The sequence below is a fragment of the Microcebus murinus genome, chromosome 3 (genome assembly GCF_040939455.1).
Source record: "Microcebus murinus isolate Inina chromosome 3, M.murinus_Inina_mat1.0, whole genome shotgun sequence".
Classification (NCBI taxonomy): domain Eukaryota; kingdom Metazoa; phylum Chordata; class Mammalia; order Primates; family Cheirogaleidae; genus Microcebus; species Microcebus murinus.
This window is the reverse complement of record NC_134106.1, coordinates 58,003,221-58,028,513: the sequence shown is the minus strand read 5'-3', so window position 1 is coordinate 58,028,513 and position 25,293 is coordinate 58,003,221. Positions and strand designations below refer to the sequence as shown.

Sequence of the window (25,293 nt, the reverse complement as noted above, 5' to 3'; positions counted from 1 at the left end):
GCATACTTTAAAATCTCCATTTATAGAGGTTAATTTGCCTAAGGCCACCACTAAGTGGCAGAACCCAAGTTAGAATGAAGGTCTAACTCCAGAATTTGGGTTCCTTTTAGTGACTGCCTGTGGGACCAGGGACTCTGAGAAACACACTTGTACTTCAGAAAGGAGCAGATGTCCTGAAGAGATAAGCCTCAACAAATATTTATTGTGGATAATACTCCCCTCCCACAGGAATTTCTCTTTGACATTAATCATCTTCCATAGTGGCTAGGGTTTGTACTACCCTCTTTGGCACCTGTCTACTGTCCTGTACTGTTGTTTCTAGTGTTCTTTGCCTACAGAGAATTTTTATCAGGTTCAGGCTAGTCCCATCAGCTCACATGGACATGAGGCTGCAGGCCTTCACAGCAGTATCTTCCTTACCCATTGTAGGGAACTAGTGGCACTCAAATCTAAGACCTCTTTGGGGTGGTTTGTCAAAAATGCATTTTCTGAATAGTTTTGGGGTGGAGCCCAGGAATCTCATTCTAGCATCCAGGTCAATATTAGGCCACAGGCAATGGATCAGTGTACATTCCTGCCTGTGAAGATGGCCCATTTAAGCAGGATTATTTCCTGGTATAATGATTCTCTAAACACTGCACACAGCTGAAGAATGAAACTGGGCCTCTTTTGTTTCTGGATACACCACTTGGCAGGTGTAATAACATCCTCTGACAGGCTGCTTGCCACAGGTGCATGCCTGACACGTGCGTCCCGTTGGTACCATCCCCGTTCCCACTACTGCTGTCCAACCAAGACCCCTCTATCTCCACCACCACCCTGCAGCTGTTGCCCTCCCCCAAGCCCTCAAACCCACCCTAGCCCGCAGCCCTCCCTTCCCTTCTGCAGCCCACAATCCCTTCCCTCCCCCCATACCCCTTCCCCAGGCTCCTCCCACCTCAGAATATTTTTTTGTTCCCGGCTAAGTTTATCATGTGAGATGGGGGGTGGGGTAGGAAGGCCTGGTTAGATGGAGAGATCGCTCTGCCATTCACCAGAGATCCTACTGAATGGGCACTTTTTCCATCTGAGAAAACCTTATGTTTCTACCAGAGAAATGGGCAGAGGCCCCTCTCTGGAATTTGGAGAGATGACACTCCCCGGCGCAACCCCTCAGTCTCCGCAGACATCCCAAAGCAGGCCCAACCTGCTGCGTTCCTTTGTTGGGGCACAGAGGGAATGGGATCTTACCGATAAGGTGAGAAGGTCTTCAGAGAATACCAAGATGGGCCCTCCCTTCTCCCTCCTCCCTCCAATCACCTAAGGCTAAAAGGGGAAGAAAAAAAGCACCAACAAAGAGTTTAAGATAGTAATTCCCAGCTTTTTCAAATATGAAGCATTTTTTAACCAATCCATTTTTTAATTCTTAAATTCTTGACATTACAGAACTAAACTGAAATTTTTTAACATTCCACTCTTACATTTCTTATCGACAAACAGAAATAAAATTCATGAGCCAAAAAACCCAAACGAAACTAAAAACAGGGAAAAGCTTATAAAACTAAATATGGATCCCAGCATTAACAGCTGAACAGAGAATGTGATTTTTAAATTCTTAGCAGATGATAAAGTTGTGTAGAAACTGAACACTTACAAATTATTTAAAACCTGGAATCACTGACCAGAAATTACACAGTTGGATCATGGGAAAACAGCAGAAAGGGGTTATGAGGGAACCTACACTGTTCTAGCTGCACCCCATGCCCTTCTCAGAGGAAAGCCTGGCATTGATTAGATACTGGGCCAGACTAATACTGGCAGCAGAGCCAGTGATAGTAACCTGCCTACCAGAAGAGCCTTCCACTGGATTGGCAATTTTGATCTGGGCCCCGGACATCTGGCGGATCTCATTAATGTTGGCGCCTTGGCGCCCGATTATGCAGCCAATTAAGTTATTTGGAATGGTGAGTTCATGGGTGGTTTGAGTAGATGCATCCAAACTTGCCCAATAGCCTTTCACCTCTGGAGAGCTGGAGTCAATTCCGGCGAATCCGGTCCCGCCGTGCATCATGGCAAAGTGAGATTGTTGTCTTGCCACCTGGTTCAGCTTGGCCAGATCGAGCGGAGAAATGGTGTGTTGTCCTTGAATCGAGTAGGCATCTAGAGGTGGTCCCTCCAGGTCATGGGTGGCGTGAGGGTAGCCCGCAGCGTCGCTGCACCGATCTTGGCCGCCCGCGCAGATGACTGGAGAGCTGGCCGGCATGGGCTGGTACGGAATGGTCATGACTCTCCCTTGCGGAGACTGGGAGAGCGTCTCCAGCATGACCAGGCAGATCTGCTTGACACACTCGGTGACAGACTGCGGCACGCCAGCGATGGTGATGGCCCGCTCGGTGGAGTTGGGCAGCATATCCCCCGCCACCTGGACCTGGGCCCCCGTACTCTCGCGGATCTCTTTGATCTTACACCCGCCTTTCCCAATCAGGGAGCCGCACTGGGTGGCCGGCACCACCAGCCTCAGGGTGACCGGGGGCCTGCTGGCCGCCGTGCTGTTGGTCATGGAGCTGTTGATATCTTCTTCCAGCTTGTCGATGATCATAGCGAAAGCCTTAAAGATGGCATTGGTGGGGCCGGTCAGAGTGATGATTCTCTCCGGACAATTCCCCTCCGAGATGTTGATCCGCGCGCCACTCTCCTCGCGGATCCTCTTAACCGACTCCCCTTTCTTCCCAATGATGCTTCCTACTTCCTTTCCGTGCATAAGAAGCCGAATGGTGAGAGTCACATTTAGTCCGCTTTCAGTCACACCGGCATCCATGGCGAGCGGCGGGCGGCGTTCGGGGGAGTTGGGCTCGTTACGTGGTCAAGTCTTTGGCGGCTGGCGGGGGGAGGGGAGGTGTAGGCCCAAAACTGCCGGCGCGAGGCGAGCGAGGGCCGCGGGAGCGAGCGGGCGCGGGCGGGAGGCCGCGGCGTAGTCGCAGGGGCGGGCGGCGGCGGCGGAGGGGGCGAGCGGGGCCGGGAGCGGCGGGCGGGCGGGTGGGCGAGGGCGCGGCGGTGGCGACTCCGGCGGCAGCCTCGGCGGTCTGGGCGGGGCGGGAAGCCCGCTTTCAACCCCGCATACCCTCTGACCCCGGAAGTGCTTTCTGCGCAGGACCCCTTGAAAAAAATGAGGACCCGTCTTTTTTAGGTCACAAGATTGCGCCAACCCCGACACGGCACATTAAAAAAAACCTTTTAACACCCGCAGTAGTGAAAATTAAGCAATGATGAAGGGAAGCCGAGAGTCCGGCAATTTTTTAAAATAAACATGTATTTTATTAACTCCGACATCACTGGCGGATGACTGAAAATATTAGTGTTGTGTATAGGAGACACATATTATTTTTACGCTTTACCAATAGGGTTTATCCGCGGAGCGACACGGGCAGCCCCGGCGGTAACTGCAGGCGGTAGCCGGGACGCCGCGGGTTTAAAACGTGCGCGTGAGGTGACCAGAGCGCGTGCGCGAGGGTGTGGGGGGACGGGAGGGGCAGGTGCCGTCTTCCGGGGGGGAGGGGCGGCGAGGCGAGGCCTGACTGGCGGGTGCGCGCGCGGGCGGGCACGTGGGGCCTTTTCGTCCCCGGCGTCCTGGCGCCCCGCGCCAGCCCCCACCCATGCCCCGGCCCCTTGGTGGTGGCCGGTGAGCCCAAAGACTCAAACCCACCCCCTTTCGCCGCCGAATCGGGGCTCTGCTGTTTTCTGGGAAGTGCTAGAAACCCGACCATAAAAAGAATGGCGTCCATTTACATAATGCTTTGTTTGCATTTTGCAAGTTTCTGTCTGTTAAAGCCACAGAAACCCCACCTCCTGCCCTTGTGTCGATTCAACCGCGGCATCCTTGTCAGACATTTCAGACAATAGTGTGAGGCCTCATTTATTAAGGGGGTGCCGACCAGGGCTTTGGGGAGAGCCCGCGGTTTTTCCCGCGCGGTCAACGCCCCCACTGCTGCTTTTCCGCCCCTTCCCCTCAGTACGGCCGCCGCGCCCTTCGCTCTCCGGGGCGGCCCTGATGGGGCCCGCCATCTTGGAAGGCCTTTCCTGCTGAATTCATCTCTTTGAAGAAATGTCGCTCGAGTCACTGGCCTACGAGTCGTGACTTTTGCCCCTTCCCCTTCCTCCTTGGGCTAAGCCAGACCAGCAAAGGCTGTGTGCGCAACGTGCTTTAGGATCCCTCGGGGAAAGAGGCTAACGTGGCGTTCCTCCTCCTCCCCCTCTTCTTTCCCCGCGGGGGCGGCCGCCATGTTTTCTGAACACAAAATGGCGACACGTGGCCTGGATTCGTCGCCAACGAGAAATTGGGGTGGGCCAGAAAGCTCTAGAATGCACCCCCTTTACTCCCCGGGGCCTTCCCCGCTCTGCGAGCATTGTAACCACTCCCTCAAAATCCCCCTGCTGGTCCGAAGCTCAGCGGGAGAATTTTAACCCGATAACCTCTTTAGTTTGAAAAGGGAATCTGTAACATGTAGGCACTATATTGATTTTCTTGTTCTTTTTAAGTTTAATAATGGATAATGGAGAGGGGGCAGTACCAAGAAATAATTTGAGCCTCTATAGTACCAAAGCATTTGAATGAGATGGGAAATGACTGCTTTCCTAGATTTCCTAGTCCAGGCTGTTGTGGTTGAGAGCGTATGTTATTTTATAAGGCTTCTATAAAAGCAGAACAACGTCCACGAAGAGACTAGGATGCTTATGACTTTTTCACGGGCCAGCTGGCTAGGGAATCTCAGTCCACCACCATAAGTGTTCACTTTTAGTCTAGAAGGGACAGGCGTTTACTGTGCATTTGTCAGTGCCAGATTCTGTGGTAGGAATTTTACTGCATACTGCCTTTAATTTTGATCATGATCCTTTGAGGTAGGTGTTATTACGTGCTCTCTCTCTCTCTTTTTTTTTCAACAGAGGAAGACATTTAAACCTAGAGAGATGAAGTGACTAAATCAAGGTCACACAGTGTCGGGGATGGAGTCCAGACCTTCTGATTTCCTTACTGGTGAGCATGTCTTCCACATTTTTTTTTTTGTAAATCAGGATTTTAGGATTTTAATGGTATATTAAAAGTTTAGGTGAACTTGTCATTTATAGAACCCCTCAGGTAACTTTTTGTTGTTCAGTCTGCCCCTATTTGTATCTGAGGGCTCCCAGCTTTTCCTAATGTGAGGGATACCTGTAATGGGCTCAAATGCTATTTTATAAGACCTCTGGGTGAGGTTAGGGAGGGGTAAGTGGTTCAGACTGAGCCCAGAGACTCAGGTATCTGCCATTCTGGCCTTGTCTGTGGCACATTTGAGTCTACCTGGCTCTGGAGGAGCAAACAACTCTCTGTATGACTCACTTGCTTTCCTCATCTATCCATAGGTTTGACTTCCGTCTTCCCCACCCTAACCTGGTAAAAATAAATTATTTTACTCTAGTGCCAAGCCTCCATTTCTCTGCAAAGATTGACAGGGCATGACTGTTAGATAAGTCATAGTCTGTGGACTCTTCAATTCATTGTAACACATAGCTAGTGGGCCAAGCAATAAACACGTGCCTGGACAGGGTACTGAGTGTGTGGGTGTGAGAGATGAGAAGGGTTTTTTGCCTTTAACTTATTACCTTAATATTAGATGTCAAATTTTTTTTTTATTTTTTTATTTTTTTATTTTTTTAGGCTGGTCAAGTGGAGCAGTGGGAGTGGAGAAGGAACAAAGGAATCTGTAACTGGTTGTGATCAATTAGTTGTAAACACCACTGCACTCGGACCAACCTAATTTTTTTTTTTTAGATGTCAAATTTTCCAAAGTGTTTTCACATTATTTTATGTAACCTATAAACAATTTTGGTAGATAGATACATAACAGCAATTGTGATAGTAAATAGCACTAAGTGCTTACTATGTGGTAGGCATTGTTTTAAATCTTATTCTGTGCATTAATTCAGTGGCTCTCATATTTTAAAAGCAGACCACTGTAAGAAATAGATTTTACATCATGATTAAGACATACATACACACATATGTATAACAAATTTTTTGCAAAACAGTACTTATTACTACATGCAATGTACTTGAGTAATTTCTATTCTTTATATATTAAAAAAGGGTACATTATAACTAAAGTGATTAAAAACCCATATGTAAGTTGTGACCACTTAAACACATTTAATCCTTAAAAAATCTCCTGAAATGAGTGGTGATATTATTTCAATTTTACAGGAGTACAGATTGGTGAAGGAGTTTGTCCGAGGTCACATAGCTATTAAGGTAAAGTAAGGATTTGAATTTAGGCAATGTGAATCCAAAGACTACATGCTTAATCACTAAGATGGATGTAGACACTGAAGAGGGCCTTGTCTTATAGGGAGACAGAATAGATTAGGGAATTACAAATATTAGTAAGTATAAAGAACTCGTGACAACAAAAGGACTAAATTGCATATAATCAAGGAGTGTCCTGATTTAAGCAGTCTCATCCTCTAAATCTGTAACTTACTTACCTTCTTTAAAGAAAATTTTATCCATCAAGTTGTTCTTCCCAAGACTGTCTAATTTAAGTCTTTTCTGTCTGAAATATTTCCTTAATTTCCTCTTACCTGAGTACCTCTAGGACTCAGTGTACCTCCTCAGTGAAGCCTTCCCTTTTCCAGCTCCTCCAGCCCTCAGCTTCCCTCCTTCCAGAGTCCTACAGCCCTTCCCTTCAGTAGCCCACATTTGACTGTAGATTAAATTGTAATGTGTCTTTGTGTTGATAATGTGTTATGTCGGCCACAGGCTACCTTGGGTGATGCTGCGATCTGGCAAAGAGGTCACTGGACTTTGGAATCTGAGGCTGTGGCCCCTAGCGCTGTCACTGACTAGCTGGGAGACTTCTACAACCCAGTTCATCTCTCTGGGTCTCAGTTTTCCCATCTGTAAAAACAAGAGACTAAGTGATCTCTAAGGCCACTTCTAATTCTGTCCAAGGAGTGATGATATTTGATGATCTTGGTTATTCTTGAGGGAAAGTTATTTATCCAGGGGAGGAAGTTTATGTAAATGTTTTCCTCACTTTTGGTAAATTTTCTACTCCTTCCTCAGACTTGCATTATCTTGTGGATACCTGAATGAATTCCATACGACCCATTTTATAGATGAAGCCACTGAGATGTGGAACAACTGACTGAATAGTCACCGCCCCACCCCTGGAGCCTCACACATGACTCTTCTCTTTCCTCTCGGTGACCACAGGTTGATTAAGGGGTTTAATGAGGTTGAGAAGGTGAGTCAGGCTTAGACTTTGGAAATTGAACCACAGGATTTATGCTCTATTTAGAGGAATGGTTTTTGCTTCCTCTTACATTGAGTTGGTATGTTATGTAAAACCTTTCAAAGTGATTTCACATTACTTGTTTAATCGTGACAGACAACTTTGCCAGTAAGGTTATGATTTTGCTCATTTTACAGAAGAGCCATCTTTGGATCAGAGGAGCAAAGTGACTTACCCAAGGTTGCACAGCTTGTTAGGGCCTATGCTGGGCCTCTTGACTCCTGGTTGTGGATTTTTCCTTTTCTTGGCTTCTGATGCTTTATGGCATGGACTTTGACATGTGGGATAACTTTACCATAAATTCAAAAAGCTTTCCAGCCAGTCTTTATTTTTCTGTCCTAAAACATCCAATGCATTTATCTTAGGCTCCTGACTCTTTCAGTTTAAGAGAATCTCTTCTCTCTTTTTCTGTGGTTTATATTTATCAGTTTTGGAAGGAGTGGGGATGATTCCTCAACAAGACTCTCTTAAGTCCCCTGCGGACAAGGACCAGATTTTTCTCTAATCTGCTAAGTTTATCAAGTATACTACAGCTGTTTAAATTTGCTCTGCCAACATGCAGCATTTTTTCAAAAACATGGTTTCTTTTTCTTTCCTCCTTTAGATTTATCTTTCTTTTTTTTTTTTTTTTTTTGAGACAGAGTCTCACTTTGTTGCCCAGGCTAGAGTGAGTGCCATGGCATCAGCCTGGCTCACAGCAACCTCAAACTCCTGGGCTCAAGCAATCCTCTGCCTCAGCCTCCCAAATAGCTGGGACTACAGGCATGCACCACCATGCCTGGCTAATTTTTTCTATATATATTAGTTGGTCAATTAATTTCTTTCTATTTTTAGTAGAGATAGGGTCTTGCTCTTGCTCAGGCTGGTTTTGAACTCCTGACCTCAAGCAATCTGCCTGCCTCGGCCTCCCAGAGGGCTAGGATTATAGGCCTGAGCCATGGCGCCCAGCCTAGGTTTATCTTTCTATTTCTCTTTTATTTTATTTTTTATTTTTATTTTTATTTTTTTTGAGACAGAGTCTCCCTTTGTTGCCCAGGCTAGAGTGAGTGCTGTGGCATCAGCCTAGCTCACAGCAACCACAAACTCCTGGGCTCAAGCGATCCTACTGCCTCAGCCTCCTGAGTAGCTGGGACTACAGGCATGTGCCACCATGCCCAGCTAATTATATATATATATTAGTTGGCCAATTAATTTCTTTCTATTTATAGTAGAGATAGGGGTCTCGCTCTTGCTCATTTTAGTTTCAAATTCCTGACCTCGAGCAATCTGCCCGCCTCGGCCTCCCAGAGTGTTAGGATTACAGACGTGAGCCATTGCACCCAGCCTCTTTTATTTTAAATAATAGTAAGTTGAGAGGGCTTTGCCCTTATTACTTTCTAGGTTACTACAGCCTAGAAATGTGTTTTACTCATTTTGTAGATAGTAACAATTTGACTTCATGTGCTGGTGACCCTACACTGTTGTTACGAGATTACTTCTCGGTTCCCTGAGAAACGTAAGAAATATGTCAGTGTAGTTTGCAGAAGTGACCAGGAGATACAGCAACATCCTTGGCTTAAGTTCTCCCAATTAAGCAAAGCCATTCCCATGGATTCCCTGTGGTACCTCTGCCTGAAATAAGCTATGAGGAAGGAGTAAAGTTAAAGAATGAGAACAGGATACAAATACAAAGTATAGAAAACAAGGAAGGGAAATAAGGGCAAGAAGAGGAAAGAAATAAGAGAACAGGCTAGAGAGAAGAGGAAAATATGGGATCAGTAGAAAGGAGGTGAAGAGAATAATCCAGAGGTCCGTTAGCCCAACCTGTGGTGTGAAAAGCATAGGCTTATGTGCTGCACCAAGGAAAAGCAGCTGGTGTGATAACCTTCCTGAGCTAATTTTGGGGAGTGTGTGCTTCCCTTTCTTATCCTCTGTTTTCAATATTTTTTAGGGGAAATTTCTTTGTTTTCATTTATCAGGTGGGGATGTGATGATATGCCAATACTTTTTTTTTTTTTTTTTGAGACAGGTTCTCACTTTGTTTTTTTTTTTTTTTTTTGAGACAGAGTCTCGCTTTGTTGTCCAGGCTAGAGTGAGTGCCGTGGCGTCAGCCTAGCTCACAGCAACCTCAAACTCCTGGGCTCAAGCGATCCTTCTGCCTCAGCCTCCCGAGTAGCTGGGATTACAGGCATGCGCCACTATGCCCGGCTAATTTTTTTTTTTATATATATATCAGTTGGCCAATTAATTTCTTTCTATTTATAGTAGAGACGGGGTCTCGCTCAGGCTGGTTTTGAACTCCTGACCTTGAGCAATCCGCCCACCTCGGCCTCCCAGAGAGCTAGTTTTACAGGCGTGAGCCACCACGCCCGGCCCAGGTTCTCACTTTGTTGCCCAGGCTAGAGTGAGTGCCACGACATCAGCCTAGCTCACAGCAACCTCAAACTCCTGGGCTCAAGCAATCCTTCTGCCTCAGCCTCCCGAGTAGCTGGGACTACAGGCATGCACCACCATGCCCGGCTAATTTTTTTTTTCCATATATATTAGCTGCCCAATTAATTTCTTTCTATTTATGGTAGAGACAGGGTCTCGCTCTTGCTCAGGCTGGTTTCGAACTCTGGTTTTGTTTTTTTTTTGAGACAGAGTCTCGCTTTGTTGCTCAGGCTAGAGTGAGTGCCGTGGCGTCAGCCTAGCTCACAGCAACCTCAAACTCCTGGGCTCAAGCAATCCTCCTGCCTCAGCCTCCTGAGTAGCTGGGACTACAGACATGCCCGGCTAATTTTTTCTATATATATTAGTTGTCCAATTAATTTTTTTCTATTTATAGTAGAGACGGGGTCTCACTCTTGCTCAGGCTGATTTCAAACTCCTGACCTCGAGCAATTCTCCCGCCTCGGCCTCCCAGAGTGCTAGGGTTACAGGCGTGAGCCACTGCGCCTGGCCCCAATACTTTTAATTTTAACCTTGTTCAGTTGGTTTATCAAGTAAGATGTATTACAAAAGTCACATAAGGTATTTGAAGTCAAATTCATTTTATTCCCTTATTCATTCAACAAATAATTATTGATTGCATTGTATGTCCCACACACTAATGGTATAAAAATGAGATCCTGTCCTTGCCCTCAAGGTGTTTACTAGTCTGGAGAGAGAGACAAGCAAGTTACACAGTACAATGTGGTAAACATTAGGATATGAGTTAATAGAGGATGCTAGGAAAGCACAGAGGTGAGGCCCTTGATTCAGTCTTAGAGAGGATCCAGGAAGGCTGTTTAGACAAATTGACATGCAGTCTGAGTCCCAAATTAGCAGAGTGCAAGGTAGAGAGCAGGGAAAGGTGTTCCAGGAGAAGGGAGCAAAGGCCCAAACACAGAGAGAGAGCATAGTCTATTCAGAGGTCGTATTCAGGAAGATAGGAAGGATGTTTGCATTATCCAGTTTTTGGTGATTATCGTTCTGTTTCATGAGTGTGGATTATTGAAATTTGACTATGCTTGCTGGAGCACAGAACATTAAAGGCCTTGTTTTATAGCAGTTATTCTCTTTTAAGGTGAAGACATCAGAAAACATGCTTTCTGTCTAGAGATTCTAAGAAGAAAATTAAGCCCAACCTTTGAATTAGCAAATGATTAGTGTAGTAAAACTCTGTCCAATAAAATAAAGAAGGGACATACCCTTTTCTCATCCAATGTTTTTTCTTTTTTTTTAAAATAGAGATGGGTTCTCACACTGTCACCTAGGCTAGAGTGCAGTACCACAGTCACCGCAACCTCAAACTCCTGGGCTCAGGCAATCCTCCCACTTCAGCCTCCTGAGTAGCTGGGACTACAGTTTTGTGCCATCATACTTGGCTAATTTTTCTTATTTTTGTAGAGATAAGGTCTTGCTGTGTTGTCCAGGCTGCTTTTGAACTCCTGGCCTCAAGTGATCCACAGCCTCCCAAAGCGCTTAGATTATAGGTGTGAGCCATTGTGCCCAGCCTCACCCAGCTTTTGAATCTAATTGCGTTTTACTTTGTTTTTGAGGAGGGGTGTGTGTGTAAATTTAGGGTATTTGTTAAGCTGGTTAGGATGTTTGAATTAGGAGGGAAAGGAGTTCAAGAATGATTGCTAAAAATTACCTGTTGGGTACGCTGTACACTATTTGGGTGATGGATACACTAAAAGCTCAGACTTCACCACTCTACAGTTCATCCATGTAACTAAAAACCACTTATGTTCTTAAATCTATTGAAATAAAAAAGAGTGATTGCTACTTTATGGCAAAATAAAAGAAATACATTTAAATAACTCATTTCTATGATCCGACCTACTGAGCACAAGCTAGACTTAGTCAAGGACTTTGTTTCAGAGAGATAATTACTTTATTCAGGCAAAGCATTTGTTCAGCATTATTCACTGTGTAAAATTTGTGTCCAGATTAAGAGCATTGATTTCTATTTTTTGTAGGTTTTTTTTTTTTTTTTTTTTTTTGCATCAGAGTCTCACTCTGTTGCCCAGGCTAGAGTGCTGTGGTGTCTACCTAGCTCACAGCAACCTCAAACTCCTGGGCTCAAGCAATCCTCCTGCCTCAGCCTCCCTAGTAGCTGGGACTACAGGCATACACCACCATGCCCAGCTAATTTTTTCTCTATATTTTTAGTTGGTCAATTAATTTCTTTCTATTTTTAGTAGAGACGGGGTCTTGCTTTTGCTCAGGCTGGTTTTGAACTCCTGACCTTGAGCAGTCCTCCTGCCTTGGCCTCCCAGAGTGCTAGGATTACAGGCGTGAGCCACCATGCCTGGCCTATTTTTTGTATTTTTGTGACATGGATACAGCTGTATTAAACAAAAACCTTATGCGTGTTCATTGGACAATACTGGGATTTTTACCTGGATTAAAAGAGAAAAAAATTGTATGTGTGGAATAGGAAAAAGCAGGCTTAGGAAATAGCATGTAGATTCAGTGGTCATTTCTCACCCATCTTCATTCTTGACTTCTCTATAGCATTTGATGCTCCTTCTTTGCACACTAGCTTCTGTTGGGTTCCAGGGTGCCACTCCCTTGGTTCTCTTTCCTGACTAGTCCCTCCTCCTGAACCTTTTTTTTTCCTGATTTACCTTCATCTCCTCAGCCTCCAATGAAGGAGTACTTAGAGCAGTCTTTGGATCTCTTCTCTGTCTACACTCATTTCCTATGTGCTTTCTCTTTGAAGACTTTAAATACCATATATACTCTGACAATTCTCAAGTTGTAGAGTTTGGACATGGTGGCTTACACCTATAATCCGAGCACCCTGGGAAGCCAAGGAGGGAGGATCACTCAAGGTCAGGAGTTCAAAACCAACTTGAGCAAGAGTGAGACCCCGTCTCTACTAAAAGTAGAAATTAGCTGGCCAACTAAAAATAAATAGAAAAAATTAGCTGGACATGGTGGTGCATGCCTGTAGTCCCAGCTATTTGGGAGGCTGAGGCAGAAGGATTGCTTGAGCTCAGGAGTTTGAGGTTTCTGTGAGCTAGGCTGACACCATGGCACTCTAGACCAGGCAATAGAGCAAGACTCTGTCTCAAAAAAAAAAAAAATTTTTTTTTTTTGTAGAGACAGATTCTGGCCATATTGCCCAGACTGGTTTCAAATTCCTGGTCTCAAATGATCCCTATACCTCAGCCTCCCAAAGTGCTGGGATTATAGATGTGAGCCACTGTACCTGGCCATGAACTCAGGTCTCTCATATCCAACTGTCTACTGGCTGCTTCCACTTGGGTGTCTAATAGCTTCCTTTTTTCTTTTTCTTTAAATTTTAGAGACAGGGTCTTGCTCTGTTGCCCAGGGTGAAGCGTGGTAGTGCAGTCATAGCTTACTGTGACTTCAAGCTCCTGGGCTCAAGGGATCCTCCTGCCTCAGCTTTCCCAAGTAGCTGGGACTATAGGCATGTACCACTATGCCCAGCAAATTTTTTCATTTTTTGTAGAGATGAGGTCTTGCTATGTTGCCTAGGCTGATCTCAAACTCCTGTCCTGAAGTGATCCTCCTGCCTTAGCCTGCCAAAGTGCTGGGATTACAGGGATGAGCCACTGTACCCAGCCAGTTTCTTGAACTTTATTAAAAATATATAACTCCAGAACTTTTCCTCTCAAACCTGCATCTCTGGAAGTTCCTCCGCATCTCAGTTTCAGTTGTGTTGAATATATAGTGGAGTCTGCCTTGATTCTTTCACTCTTTTCATTTAATCCACTCGCAGGTCCTGTCTGATTTATCTTGAAATACATCCAGTGTTTGAACACTTCCTCCCACCTGCCCTGCTGCTGTTGGAATATTAGCCTTTTAAATGGTCTTCTTCCTTTTGCTCTTGGTTCCCTGAAGTCTAATTTTAACGGTGGCCACAATAATCTTTTTAAGTGTATGTCAGATCATGCCACTGCTCTGCTGAAAACTGTCTACTGGGTATCAGATTAAAATTCCACTCAGATTAACAACTAGCATCCTTACCATGGTCTATAAGGCAGCACCACCCTCTCCTGGCTGCTCTGACTTCATCTCCTACTGCTTCCCCTTGTGCTCTAGTCATGCTGGTCTCCTTGCACTTGCTCTAGCATGCCAGGCCTTGGGGCCTTTGTAGTTGTTTTTTCTGCCTGGAACATTGTTCTTCCAGATATCAGAATGGCCTTTTCCCTTACTTCACTCAGGTTTCTGCTCAGCTGTTACCTAGTCAGTGAAGTATTCCTTGACCATCCTGTTTAAAGTAAAAGCTGTCTCTCCCCCCTCTGCCTTACCTGTCCCCATTCCCTGCTTTATTTTTCTCCATAGCACTTCCTGCTATTTGACATACTATTGATTCATTCATTTATTGATTATTTAACAAGTACTTATTGAGTACTAATCTACTATGTGCCAGCAACTGTTCTAGGGACTCTCTTCATAGTTTTTTTTCTTCTTTTTTTTGAGACAGAATCTCACTCTGTTGCCTGGGCTAGAGTGTCATAGTGTCAGCCTAGCTCAGAGCAACCTCAAACTCCTGGGCTCAAGCGATCCTCCTGCTTTAGCCTCCTAAGTAGCTGGGACTACCGGCATGCGCCACCATGCCTGGCTAATTTTTTTAAAGATATATATTTTTTAGTTGTCCATCTAATTTCTTTCTATTTTTTAGTAGAGACAGGGTCTTGCTCTTGCTCAGGCTGGTCTTGAACTCCTGAACTCAAATGATCTGCCTGCCTCGGCCTCCCAGAGTGCTAGGATTTCAGGTGTGAGCCACCACGTCTAGCCTGTATTATAGTTTTTTTTTTTTAATTTTAATACTTACTTTTCTTTCTTTTTTTTTCTCTCACATGTGGTGCTGAAGGAATATCATAGTTTTTTATGTGTCACCGTCCACTAGAATGTAAATTTCATGAGTTAGGACTATGTTTTACTCTTTGTTATATTTTCACATCTTAGAACAGTGCCTAGAACATAGGAGTTGAATGAATAAGTTTATTCAATTTTTAAACAAAAATACGTTGAATAAATAGAGGGCTGTGCACCACATAAGGAGGGGAAGATGTATATGAATAAGACCTTATTCCTGCCCTCAGGTTGCTAAGAGTTTATAAAATGCTTATTTTGACCAGAACAGTACTGTGTTCTCCAGCAGGACAAAGTGCTACATCATTCTGGAATTGGAGAGGTGAGGACTGGTGTGCAGGGGTGTCGATATCATCAGAGATGAAGTCCTGCTTTGTCAGGCTTATCAATAATTTGCACTCTTTCTGGGAGGGCAAGATTGATGATAGCTCACTAAAAAGCTTACTGGCTTTTTAGTTCACAATTCCTGTTTGGTCTTGTCTTGTTAGAGCAGTTATGGCATTTTCAAGAGTTTCTTTTTTCTTTTTTTTTGACAAGAGTCTCACTCTGTTGCCTGGGCTAGAGTGCCGTGGTGTCAGCCTAGCTCACAGCAACCTCAAACTCCTGGGCTCAAGCGATCCTCCTGCCTCAGCCTCGTGAGTAGCTGGGATTACAGGCACGTGCCACCATGCCCGGCTAATTTTTTTATGTTTTTAGTTGTTTGGCTAATTTCTTTCTATTTATAGTAGAGATGGGGTCTCACTCTTGCTCAGGTTGGTCTCGAACTCCTGAGCTCAAGCAATCCTCCCGCCTCAGCCTCCTAAAGTACTAGGATTACAGGCATGAGCCACTGCGCCCAGCCTCAAGAGTTTCTTAAAAATCGTGTCATCAGTCTTGGTTCTTTTTAGGTAACTGCTAGGTACCTTTTAACAAAACCACCACCTCCCAGGATAAGTGAGTGAAAGCGTTTACCAACTTTACCTTCCTCTATCAAAGTTCTTTTCTGGTAACCCGTGTATTAGCTGTGTGATCTTGAACCTCAGTTTCTGTACCTTTCAAATGACAAATGACATGATCTTTCTTCTTGTGAGGATTAAATGACTAATATACCAGTTTTGAGAACAGGAGAGTGGAATGGGGAAGGGAAGTAGAAGACTGACAGTTTCTTTTTTTTAGTAAATACTGTGTATCTCTGCTTTATTTTGAAAAACAAATTTTTATGAGTATTTTTTTCTAATAAGAGTAATAAAGATTTTATTTTTTAAAAACAAAGACTTCAGGAGGGGGGCGGGTATATACGTATATAATGAGTGAGATATGCACCATCTGGGGGATGGTCATGCTGGAGGATCAGACTTGTGGGGGGAGGGGGGAATGGGCATTTATTGAAACCTTAAAATTTATACCCCCATAATATGCCAAAATAAAAAAAATACAAAAAAAAATAAAAATAAAAACAAAGACTTCAGTATATTGTTTTTTTTTTGAGACAGAGTCTCACTTTGTTGCTCAGGCTAGAGTGAGTGCCGTGGCATCAGCCTAGCTCACAGCAACCTCAAACTCCTGGGCTCAAGCAATCCTTCTGCCTCAGCCTCCCTAGTAGCTGGGACTACAGGCATGCGCCACCATGCCCGGCTAATTTTTTTCTATATATATTAGTTAGCCAATTAATTTTTCTGTTTATAGTAGAGATGGGGTCTAGCTCTTGCTCAGGCTGGTTTTGAACTCCTGACCTTGAGCGATCTGCCTGCCTTGGCCTCCAGTGTGCTAGGATTACAGGCATGAGCCATAGTGCCCAGCCAGTATATTGTTTTTATAGAGAAACAGGTTACTAATAAATATTTCCCTGTCTTTCCACCCAGGTACTTATCCCTATATTACATGAGGGGAATGAAATACTAGAACCCTACCCCATGCTACTCAGTGAGCTCTGGTAGCAAGGTAAGAAAAAAACCTTTTCCCATAAGAAGAAATTGGAACTTAGGAGGTTGTAGTCTTTGGGAGAGGTTCAAAGGGATTGATGATGATAATGACAACAGCAATAATAGTAATGGCTAATTCTGATAAGCTGTGCTAAGGCACTATGCTAAGCACTTTCTTGTGGATCATCATCTTTTAACAACCATAGCCATCAGTACTGTGAAGCAGAGCATAGGAGTAAGTAGCATAGTCTCTGGGATTAGACCTCCTGCACTGACATCTCAGCTTTGCCACTAACTGACTGTGTAGCCTTGAAGAAGAAAACTGCTTCATTTTCCTCATCTGTGCAGATGATCCCTGACTTACAATGATTCGACCTATAATTTTTTGACTTTATCATGGCACAAAAGCAATATGCATTAATTAGAAACTATGCTTCAAATTATGAATTTTGATCTTTTCCTGGGCTAGTGACATGTGGTATGATACTCTCTCGTGATACTGGGCAGTGTGATCTTGAGGGTAAATAGCTGATACTGTGTTCTACAGTTTACTGTATTTAATAAATTACATGAGATATTCAATATTTTATTATAAAATAGGCTTTATATTAGATGATTTTGCCCAACTAAAGACTAACGTTATTGTTCTGAGCATGTTTAAGGTAGGCTAGGCTAAGCTATCATGTTTGATAGATTAGATACAGTAAATGCATTTTTTTTTTTTTTTTTGAGTTAGGGTCTCAGTCTGTTTCCCAGGCTAGGGTGCTGTGGTGTGATCACTCACTGCAAACTCAAACTCCTGGGCTCAATCAATCCTCCTGCCTCAGCCTCCCAAGTAACTGGGACTACAGGCATTTGCCACCATGCCTGGCTGATTTTTTTCTATTTTTGTTAGAGGTGGGGTCTTGCTTTTGTTCAGCTGGTCTGGAGCTCCTGACCTCAAGTGATCCTCCTGTCTTTGCTTCCCAGAGTGCTAGGATTACAGGCGTTGGCCACCTTGTCTGGCCAGTAAATGCATTTTTGATTTAAAGTATTTTTAACTTACAATGGATTTATCAGGATGTCCCATCATTGTAAGTTGAGGAACATCTGTATCTGTAAAATGAGGTTAATGATAGTACCTGCTTCCTAAGGATGTCGTGATAGGTAAACAACATAAGGCATGTAAAGTGTTTAGCATAGTGCTTGGCACATAGAAAGTGCTTACCAAATGTCAGCTGTTATCATAATTAAAATAGTTGTTATCATTTAATAGATGGAGAAACAAAGGCTTAGAGAGAGATAAAGTAATTCACCTAAGTCACACAGCATATAAATGATGAAACCAGTTTGTACCCAGGTAGTTAAACTCTAGAGCTTTTGCTCTTAATTATTAAACTGCATCCCTTTAGTAGGTTGAGGGGCAGAGACAAAAACTGCATGTTGTTGAACTTGAGTATACGTATAAAGGTCAGGCTTGGGTTTTGACCTGTGTAAGCTTCATTGTGATCTTAAGCATCTTATCACCATAGTGTGCTTCGATTATTCTCTGAGTTGATTCTTCTTTAGATCCAAATAAATGAATGATAGGTTAGTTATGTTCTCCTGCTGAGGGACTGGGTGCTCCCTGGGCCAGGAAATCGAGCTAAAAAAACATGCGTCTCAGTGCTCATTGGACCTGAAGTAGGAGCTTGTCCTGTCTTTCTTGTTATTATGCTCGTCTCCTTCATATGACTGGTAATGGTGAGAAGCAAAGCAGTGTGCACACTGAGAACTTTCTAAGTGCTGTGTGCTTCACATGGATTATCTCATTTAATCCTTAAAATAACCTTATAAGTAGTCACTCTTATCCGTATTTTACAGAGTCAAAGACAGGTTAGGAAACTTGTTTAAAATCATACAGTTACTAAGTGGTAGAGTTGGGATTTGAATAGATCTGACTCCAGAGTCCATGCTCTTAACCTCTGCACTCTACTGCTGTACTCTTCTCTTACCTCTGTAAAGTAGGTAGTATGGGCTGTGTGGTTTAAAAGGTAGTAGGGCCAGTTCTGTTTTTGTCATCTGGAAAATGGAAAGATTTTGACTACTGGACTAGGAATAAGAAGGCCTATAATCTTTTTTTTTTTTTTTTTTTTTTTTTGAGATAGAGTCTGTTGCTGGGCTAGAGTGCTGTGATGTCAGCCTAGCTCACAGCAACCTCAAACTCCTGGACTCAAGTGATCCTCCTGAAGGCCTATGATCTTGTCTTGACCCAGTCACCAGCTTGCCATATCTAGGACTTTTCTTAGCTTTATTGTCCTCATTCATTAAACAAAAGGATTGCTCTAGGTGGTTTTTGAGGTCCCTTTGAATGCTGATGTTCTAGGAAGTAAGAAGAGTAACACACCTGCTCAGCTCCTAGAGTTTGGGGCAGTGGTATTTGTGAGGTCTTAGGGAGTCTGCCTTGTGCCGGGAAGACACCAGATTCTAGGGGAAATGATGAGCCCCCTCCTTGAAGTAGGTAGGTCTGGGCTCTTTTTTGAGGCTAGTTTCTAAGGAACTTAGCCTCTGGCCAGCAGCAGCCAGGAATGCTTTGGTTGAGGCTTGGTACAGATAACTAAAACAAGCAGTACATTTAGGTTTCATTTCTTGCTTCCCCTTTTCCTTTTCCTTTCCTTTTCAATCTGCTAGTTTTTTTAATTTTAATTTTTTCATATGAAAGCAGGGAGTAAGGTTCAATTTCTTTGACGTCTTCTTCTTCTTCTTTTTTTTTGAGATAGAGTCTCACTCTGTTGCCCTGGGTAGAGTGCAGTGGTGTCATCATAGCTCACTTCAACCTCAGAACTCTTGGGCTTTAGGGATTCTCCTGCCTCAGCCTCCCAAGTAGCACACCACAATGCCTGGCTCATTTTTCTATTTTTAATAGAAATGGGGTCTTGCTCTTGCTCCTGCTCAGGCTGGTCTCAAACTCCTGAGCTCAAGAAATTCTCCTGTGTTGGCCTTCCAGAGTGCTAGGATTATAGGTGTGAGCTACTGTGCCTGGCCAAGCTGTTATGTTTGAACACTTTCATGTGTCACACATTGTTTTAAGTGCTTAACAAAGTATCATATTATTTATTCTTCATAGTAATCTCATGAAATAGGTACTATAATCACTCTACATTTATAGATAATGAAATTGAGGCAAATAGTTAAATAATTTGTCCACATTTACTCAGGTAGAAAGTAGTATCAAACCTATACTTTTAGCCACGAGGTTGAACTGCCTAATTGGATCTTTAAAAAAATAAGCAGAAGGAGGACCCTCGTTACTTTTTAATGTTTTTTTGTTTCTTTTTATTCTTGTTTTATTTAAAATAATAGACTCTTGGAGCTGGAAAGAGCCTTTGAGGTAATTTAATATAATTTTCTTATCTCCCGTCTGCCATCCAGTTACAGGAATGCTTTCTATCATCCCCTTGACAGATGATCATACAAGTTCTCTTTGAATACCTCCATTGATGGGGGAGCTCATCACTTCTTGAGGACTTAGTTACATTGTTGAGTAGCTCTCATTGGTAGAAAATTATTTCTTGTTTTGAATTGAAGTCTAATTGAAACTTCTTACTAATTTTAGGTTAGTCCCTAGACCATACTAGATAAGTATAATCCATATTCCATATGCTAGCCTTATGAACCTTTGAAGACAGTCTTCTTCCTCTTCATAAGGCATATTTCCTGTCTTTTTTTTTTTTTTTTTTTGAGACACAGTCTCACTCTCTTGCCCTGGCTAGAGTGCCATGGTGTCAGTCTAGCTCACAGCAACCTCAAACTCCTGGGCTCAAGCAATCCTTCTGCCTCAGCCTCCTGAGTAGCTGGGACTACAGCCTTCTGAGTAGCTGGGACTACAGGCATGCACCATCATGCCTGGCTAATGTTTTCTATTTTTGGTAGAGATGGGGTCTTGCTCTTGCTCAGGCTGGTCTCGAACTCCTGAGCTCAAACGGTCCGCCTGCCTCGGCCTCCCAGAGTGCTAGGGTTACAGGCGTGAGTCACTGTGCCTGGCCTCCTGTCTTTCATAGCATCTACACTTGCTGTCAGTTCAGATAAGTCTGTGCAAAAGCAACCTCTACCTTTCGCTTTTGCAAATACAGCCTAAAAAGTCTATGCTTCACTTCTTGTGATTATTTAGGCGCAAAGTGAATGGACTTCCCCACATCCTTGGAGAGTGAATGATGGGGAGCTAAGTCTTTATAATTGCATATGAGTCTGGAGAGTTTGGAGTCTCCTACTCTTATAATCTTTAGGACGTCAGGCTGCTGCCCTACACACTCCATCAGAGCTCACAAAATGGCTGGAAGTTTATCCGGGCACTTGACAAACTGCATTTACTTCATCAGGCCACTAGGTGATGAACAACTCAAACCCAGACTATCAGGGACTGTTGGGTATAGGACAGTTTCTGTTTGTGTTTAGAAAGGGCATCAGAAGTCATTTGGTCCAATCTCATTGAAAGGTTTTTTGTGGGGAGGTAAATGTTTCTTGTATACTTTGTCTTTCCTGGCTTTGTTCTAATTTTAAATATTAATTGGCCAGGACATTTCTTTGAGTGATTTTCATAGGCTTGGAGCATGGGTGGTACTTTCAAAGTCTTTATATGTCCAATTTCTTTCTTTTTTCTTTTCTTTTTTGAGACAGGGTCTCATTCTGTCACCTAGGTTGGAGTGCAGTGGCAAAATCATAGCTCACTGCAGCCTTGAACTCCTGGGTTTAAGTGATCCTCTTGCTTCAGCCTCTTGAATAGGTGGGACTACAGGGGAGGGCCACCATGCTTGGCTGATTTTTAAATTTTTTGTAGAGATGGGAGTTCTCACTGTGTTGCCCAGGCTGATTTCAAACCCCTGGCCTCAAGCAGTCCTCCTACCTTGGCCTCCCAGAGTCCTGGGATTACAGGTGTGAGCCACTGCATCTGGTTATATATGTTCAATTTCTTTTTCTTTTTCTTTCTTTTTTTTTGAGACAGAGTCTCACTCTCCTGCCTGGGCTAGAGTGCCGGGGAGCCAGCCTAGCTCACAATAACCTCAAACTCCTGGGCTTAAGTGATGCTCCTGCCTCAGCCTCCCGGGTAGTTGGGACTACAGGCATGTGCCACTGTGCCCGGCTCATTTTTTCTATTTTTAGTTGTTTGGCTAATTTCTTTCTATTTATAGTAGATACGGGATCTCGCTCTTGCTCAGGCTGGTCTCAAACTCCTGAGCTCAAGCAATCCTCCCACCTAGGCCTTCTAGAGTGCTAGGATTATAGGTGTGAGCCACCACTCCCGGCCTGTCCAGTTTCTTTTAATCTTCATGTTTGAATGATGTCTTGGTTGAATTTAGGATTCTTGAATACTAATCCTAGTCTCTACAAAGTCTATAGCAGCTTTCTATTTTTTTGAATTTCTGGTGATGTAGATGAGAAGTCCAATGCCAATAGGATTATTTTTTCTTTATAAGTAATAACCTGTTCTTTCTCTCTCTCTCTCTCTTTTTTTGAGATAGAGTCTTACTCTGTTGCCCAGGTGAGTGCCATGGCATCAGCCTAGCTCACAGCAACCTCATATACTCCTGGGCTCAAGCAATCCTTCCTGCCTTAGCCTCCCAAGTAGCTGAGATTACAAGTGCACACCACCATGCCCAGCGAACTTTTTTCCACTTTTAGTAGAGACGGGGTCTTGCTGTCTTTCAGGCTGGTCTCAAACTCCTGAGCTCAAGCGATCTTCCTGCCTCGTTCTCCCAGAGTGCTAGGGTTACAGGTGTGAGCCACTGTGCCTGGTCTAACCTGTTTTCTCTTTCTGAAAGTTTGTGAATTTTGTATTTATGTTTAGAGTTTCACTGTATGCTAAGGTGTGTGTCTTTTAAAAATAACCCTGTTTGGCACTTGATGAGCCTTTTAGACTTAAAAACTTAAGTCTTTCCTCATACTTCTCAATAAAGATCACAGAAAAAAAATTTATATTAAAAAAACCTTAAGTCTGGCCAGGCGCGGTGGCTCACGCCTGTAATCCTAGCACTCTGGGAGGCCGAGGCGGGCGGATTGCTCGAGGTCAGGAGTTCGAAACCAGCCTGAGCAAGAGCGAGACCCCGTCTCTACTATAAATAGAAAGAAATTAATTGGACAACTAATATATAGAGAAAAAAATTAGCCGGGCATGGTGGTGCATGCCTGTAGTCCCAGCTACTCAGGAGGCTGAGGCAGGAGGATTGCTTTAGCCCAGGAGTTTGAGATTGCTGTGAGCTAGGCTGATGCCACGGCACTCACTCTAGCCTGGGCAACATAGCAAGACTCTGTCTCAAAAAAAACCAAAACAAAACCTTAAGTCTTTTCTCAGGTCAGGGAAGTTTTTTGCTTCCCTTCCTTCTGTTTCCAATATCAGGAAATTGAAACTAAGTCAGAAAGATGAAGTGACTTGCCCAAGATCATATAGCTAGTTACAAATGAACCTGAAACAAATAACCTGAGTCCTCTGATGAATTAGACATTTATTCTGTTGAATATTGCTCGAGTGGGAGGGCCATTATGAACAACTTATATATTTTTTAGTGAGACAGGAATTTTGCCTAGGGTTCATGGGGAAATGAAGGAAGATGTGATAACATTCATCATGATTAAAATGTGACCAACTTGAAGGACTGAAGACTTCACAAGTCTCCTGGTATCCTAGTTATTGGAGCTACCCCGAAGCTCTAAAACTTAATACAACCAGGAAGTTGCTTGAGCACTTGGAGAATTAGATTTTTAGTGTCAGGAGTTGGATAAGTGTAGTCATGCCCTGCTATAAATATTGGAAAATATATAAGTGGCATTTGAAGGCTTGGAGACAGAAACCATAAACCGTGTCTTATCAGTGGTCTGGTTTCTGTTTTTGAGTTCCAGCCTGGGACACTTTTCTGCTGGGAACCACCTGTTCCTGGCTTTGTTGATCTTTGGATTTCCCCAGCCCTTCAGTCCCTTTCGGTTTTGAAATGAAACCTACTCCAGAGGGCGAGGTCAGGTACTGAGAGGACTTTGACAGCTCACACCATATTGTTTTTTTTTCCAGAGCTGTCTGGTATGTGACTGCGTGAGGTGTGAGGCTCAGCAGGCTCTGATATGGACTAATTGATGGTGAATCAGCTGTTGGGTAAGGCCTGGAGAGTGTCATTTTTTTGGGTAACCAGGAAAACACGGACCGAATACATTGTGCTTCATCTATAGAAAGTTGAAAGTTAAGAGCACAATCTCCAGAGAGCTGCCCTGACCTCTCTGCCTTTGGTTTGCTGAAGAAGGAAAGGCTTTATTTTAGCCTCATCTCTTCTCATTTTCAGGTCCTCCTGTCTGTTCAAGCCTCTGGCTTCCTCCTGCTGCTCCCGCTTCTACACCTTTATATACTGTGCCTCTTGGAATTGTTGCATTGGGAACTAACTCTTCTAGGTATCCCTAAGCACCTCCCTCCTCCAACCAGACTCTTCACAAAAGAGTCCTCTTCCCTTTGCTGTGAACTTCGTTTCTACCAGATTACAGCACTTCACTTAGAATATTTACAAGCAGGCCGGGCGCGGTGGCTCACGCCTGTAATCCTAGCACTCTGGGAGGCCAAGGCGGGCGATTGCTCGAGGTCAGAGTTTGAAACCAGCATGAGCAAGAGCGAGACCCTGTGTCTACTATAAATAGAAAGAAATTAATTGGCCAACATTATATATATATATATATATATATATATATATATATATATATATATATATAAATAAAATTAGCCGGGCATGGTGGTACATGCCTGTAGTCCCAGCTACTCGGGAGGCTAAGGCAGCAGGATCGCTTGAGCCCAGGAGTTTGAGGTTGCTGTGAGCTAGGCTGACGCCACGGCACTCACTCTAGCCTGGGCAACAAAGTGCAACAACAACAAAAAAGAATATTTACAAGTGGAATTAGCTTTTTCTTTTCTTTTGTTTTTGTTTTTTTGAAACATAGTCTCACTCTGTTGCCCGGGTTAGAGTGCCGTGGCATCAGCCTATATTTTAGTTGTCCAGCTAATTTTTTCTATTTTTTTTTAGTAGAGAAAGGGTCTCGTTGTTGCTTAGGCTGGTCTTGAACTCCTGAGCTCAAATGATCCGCCCGCCTCCCAGAGTGCTAGGATTATAGGCGTGAGCTACCAGGCCCAGCCGGAACTAACTTGTTCTTCAGCTCACCTCATAATACTTCCTCTCTGACTTTGCCTATCTTCCAGCCTCATTTCCCAGCACTCCAGAGCTGCTTTTAGACCTTCCTACACTTTCAAATACGTTTTTGCCTTTGAAATGTCTGCTGGCCAGTAAGGCCACCTGATTGCTGTCCTTGAGGCAGGCATCTGCATCCATTTCCCTTGTGTTTGTTTGAGACTTTGGAGTCTGATCTCCCCTCCTGTGGCCCAGGCTTGGTGATTGGTGGGCAGGGTTGTGCTTGGGCCAAGCATTCAGGGTAGAGTGTGGAATTGGGGGGTTGGTGTTAGCATTGCAGATATGGGCAGGTGGGAAGCTGATAGATGTGAACATTAAGGAGGGTAGGAGGGACAGAGAATTTAGTATCTGAAGCAAAAGATGTCCTTGTAGGCTCTCTTCTGTGCCCATTCTTTTTTTTTTTTGAGACAGAGTCTCACTTTGTTGCCCAGGCTAGAGTGAGTGCCATGGCGTCAGCCTAGCTCACAGCAACCTCAAACTCCTGGGCTCAAGCAATCCTCCTGCCTCAGCCTCCCAAGTAGCTGGGACTACAGGCATGTGCCACCATGCCCGGCTAATTTTTTCTATATACGTATTAGTTGGCCAATTAATTTATTTCTATTTATAGTAGAGACGGGGTCT

At 43.9% G+C, this 25,293-nt stretch overlaps 1 protein-coding gene and 1 long non-coding RNA gene across 5 annotated transcripts in view; one reads left to right on the top strand and one right to left on the bottom strand.

The window, feature by feature from the left end:
• Positions 1–1,378: 1,378 nt before the first annotated feature.
• On the bottom strand, positions 1,379–3,064 carry PCBP1 (poly(rC) binding protein 1). The gene has a single exon (XM_012750148.2). The coding sequence runs from the start codon at positions 2,795–2,797 to the stop codon at positions 1,727–1,729; it is 1,071 nt and encodes a 356-aa protein (XP_012605602.1). The 5' UTR covers positions 2,798–3,064; the 3' UTR covers positions 1,379–1,726.
• Positions 3,065–3,533: 469 nt separating this feature from the next.
• Positions 3,534–25,293, top strand: part of LOC105863250 (uncharacterized) — a 58,756-nt gene continuing 36,996 nt past the window's right edge. The window contains exons 1-5 of one of the 4 annotated variants that reach the window (XR_002223498.2): positions 3,534–4,318; positions 4,921–5,011; positions 7,076–7,256; positions 16,442–16,520; positions 23,520–23,600. This is a non-coding gene — a long non-coding RNA (uncharacterized LOC105863250). Of the gene's footprint in view, positions 5,012–7,075; positions 7,257–16,441; positions 16,521–23,519; positions 23,601–25,293 lie in introns of all 4 variants that reach the window. The other 3 variants (XR_001150396.3, XR_001150399.3, XR_012918579.1) reach the window with 3 other exon arrangements.

What these genes read in the sequence shown, in the direction of transcription:
- PCBP1 (XM_012750148.2), bottom strand. Translation starts at nt 2,797, where the DNA reads ATGGATGCCGGTGTGACTGAAAGCGGACTAAATGTGACTCTCACCATT.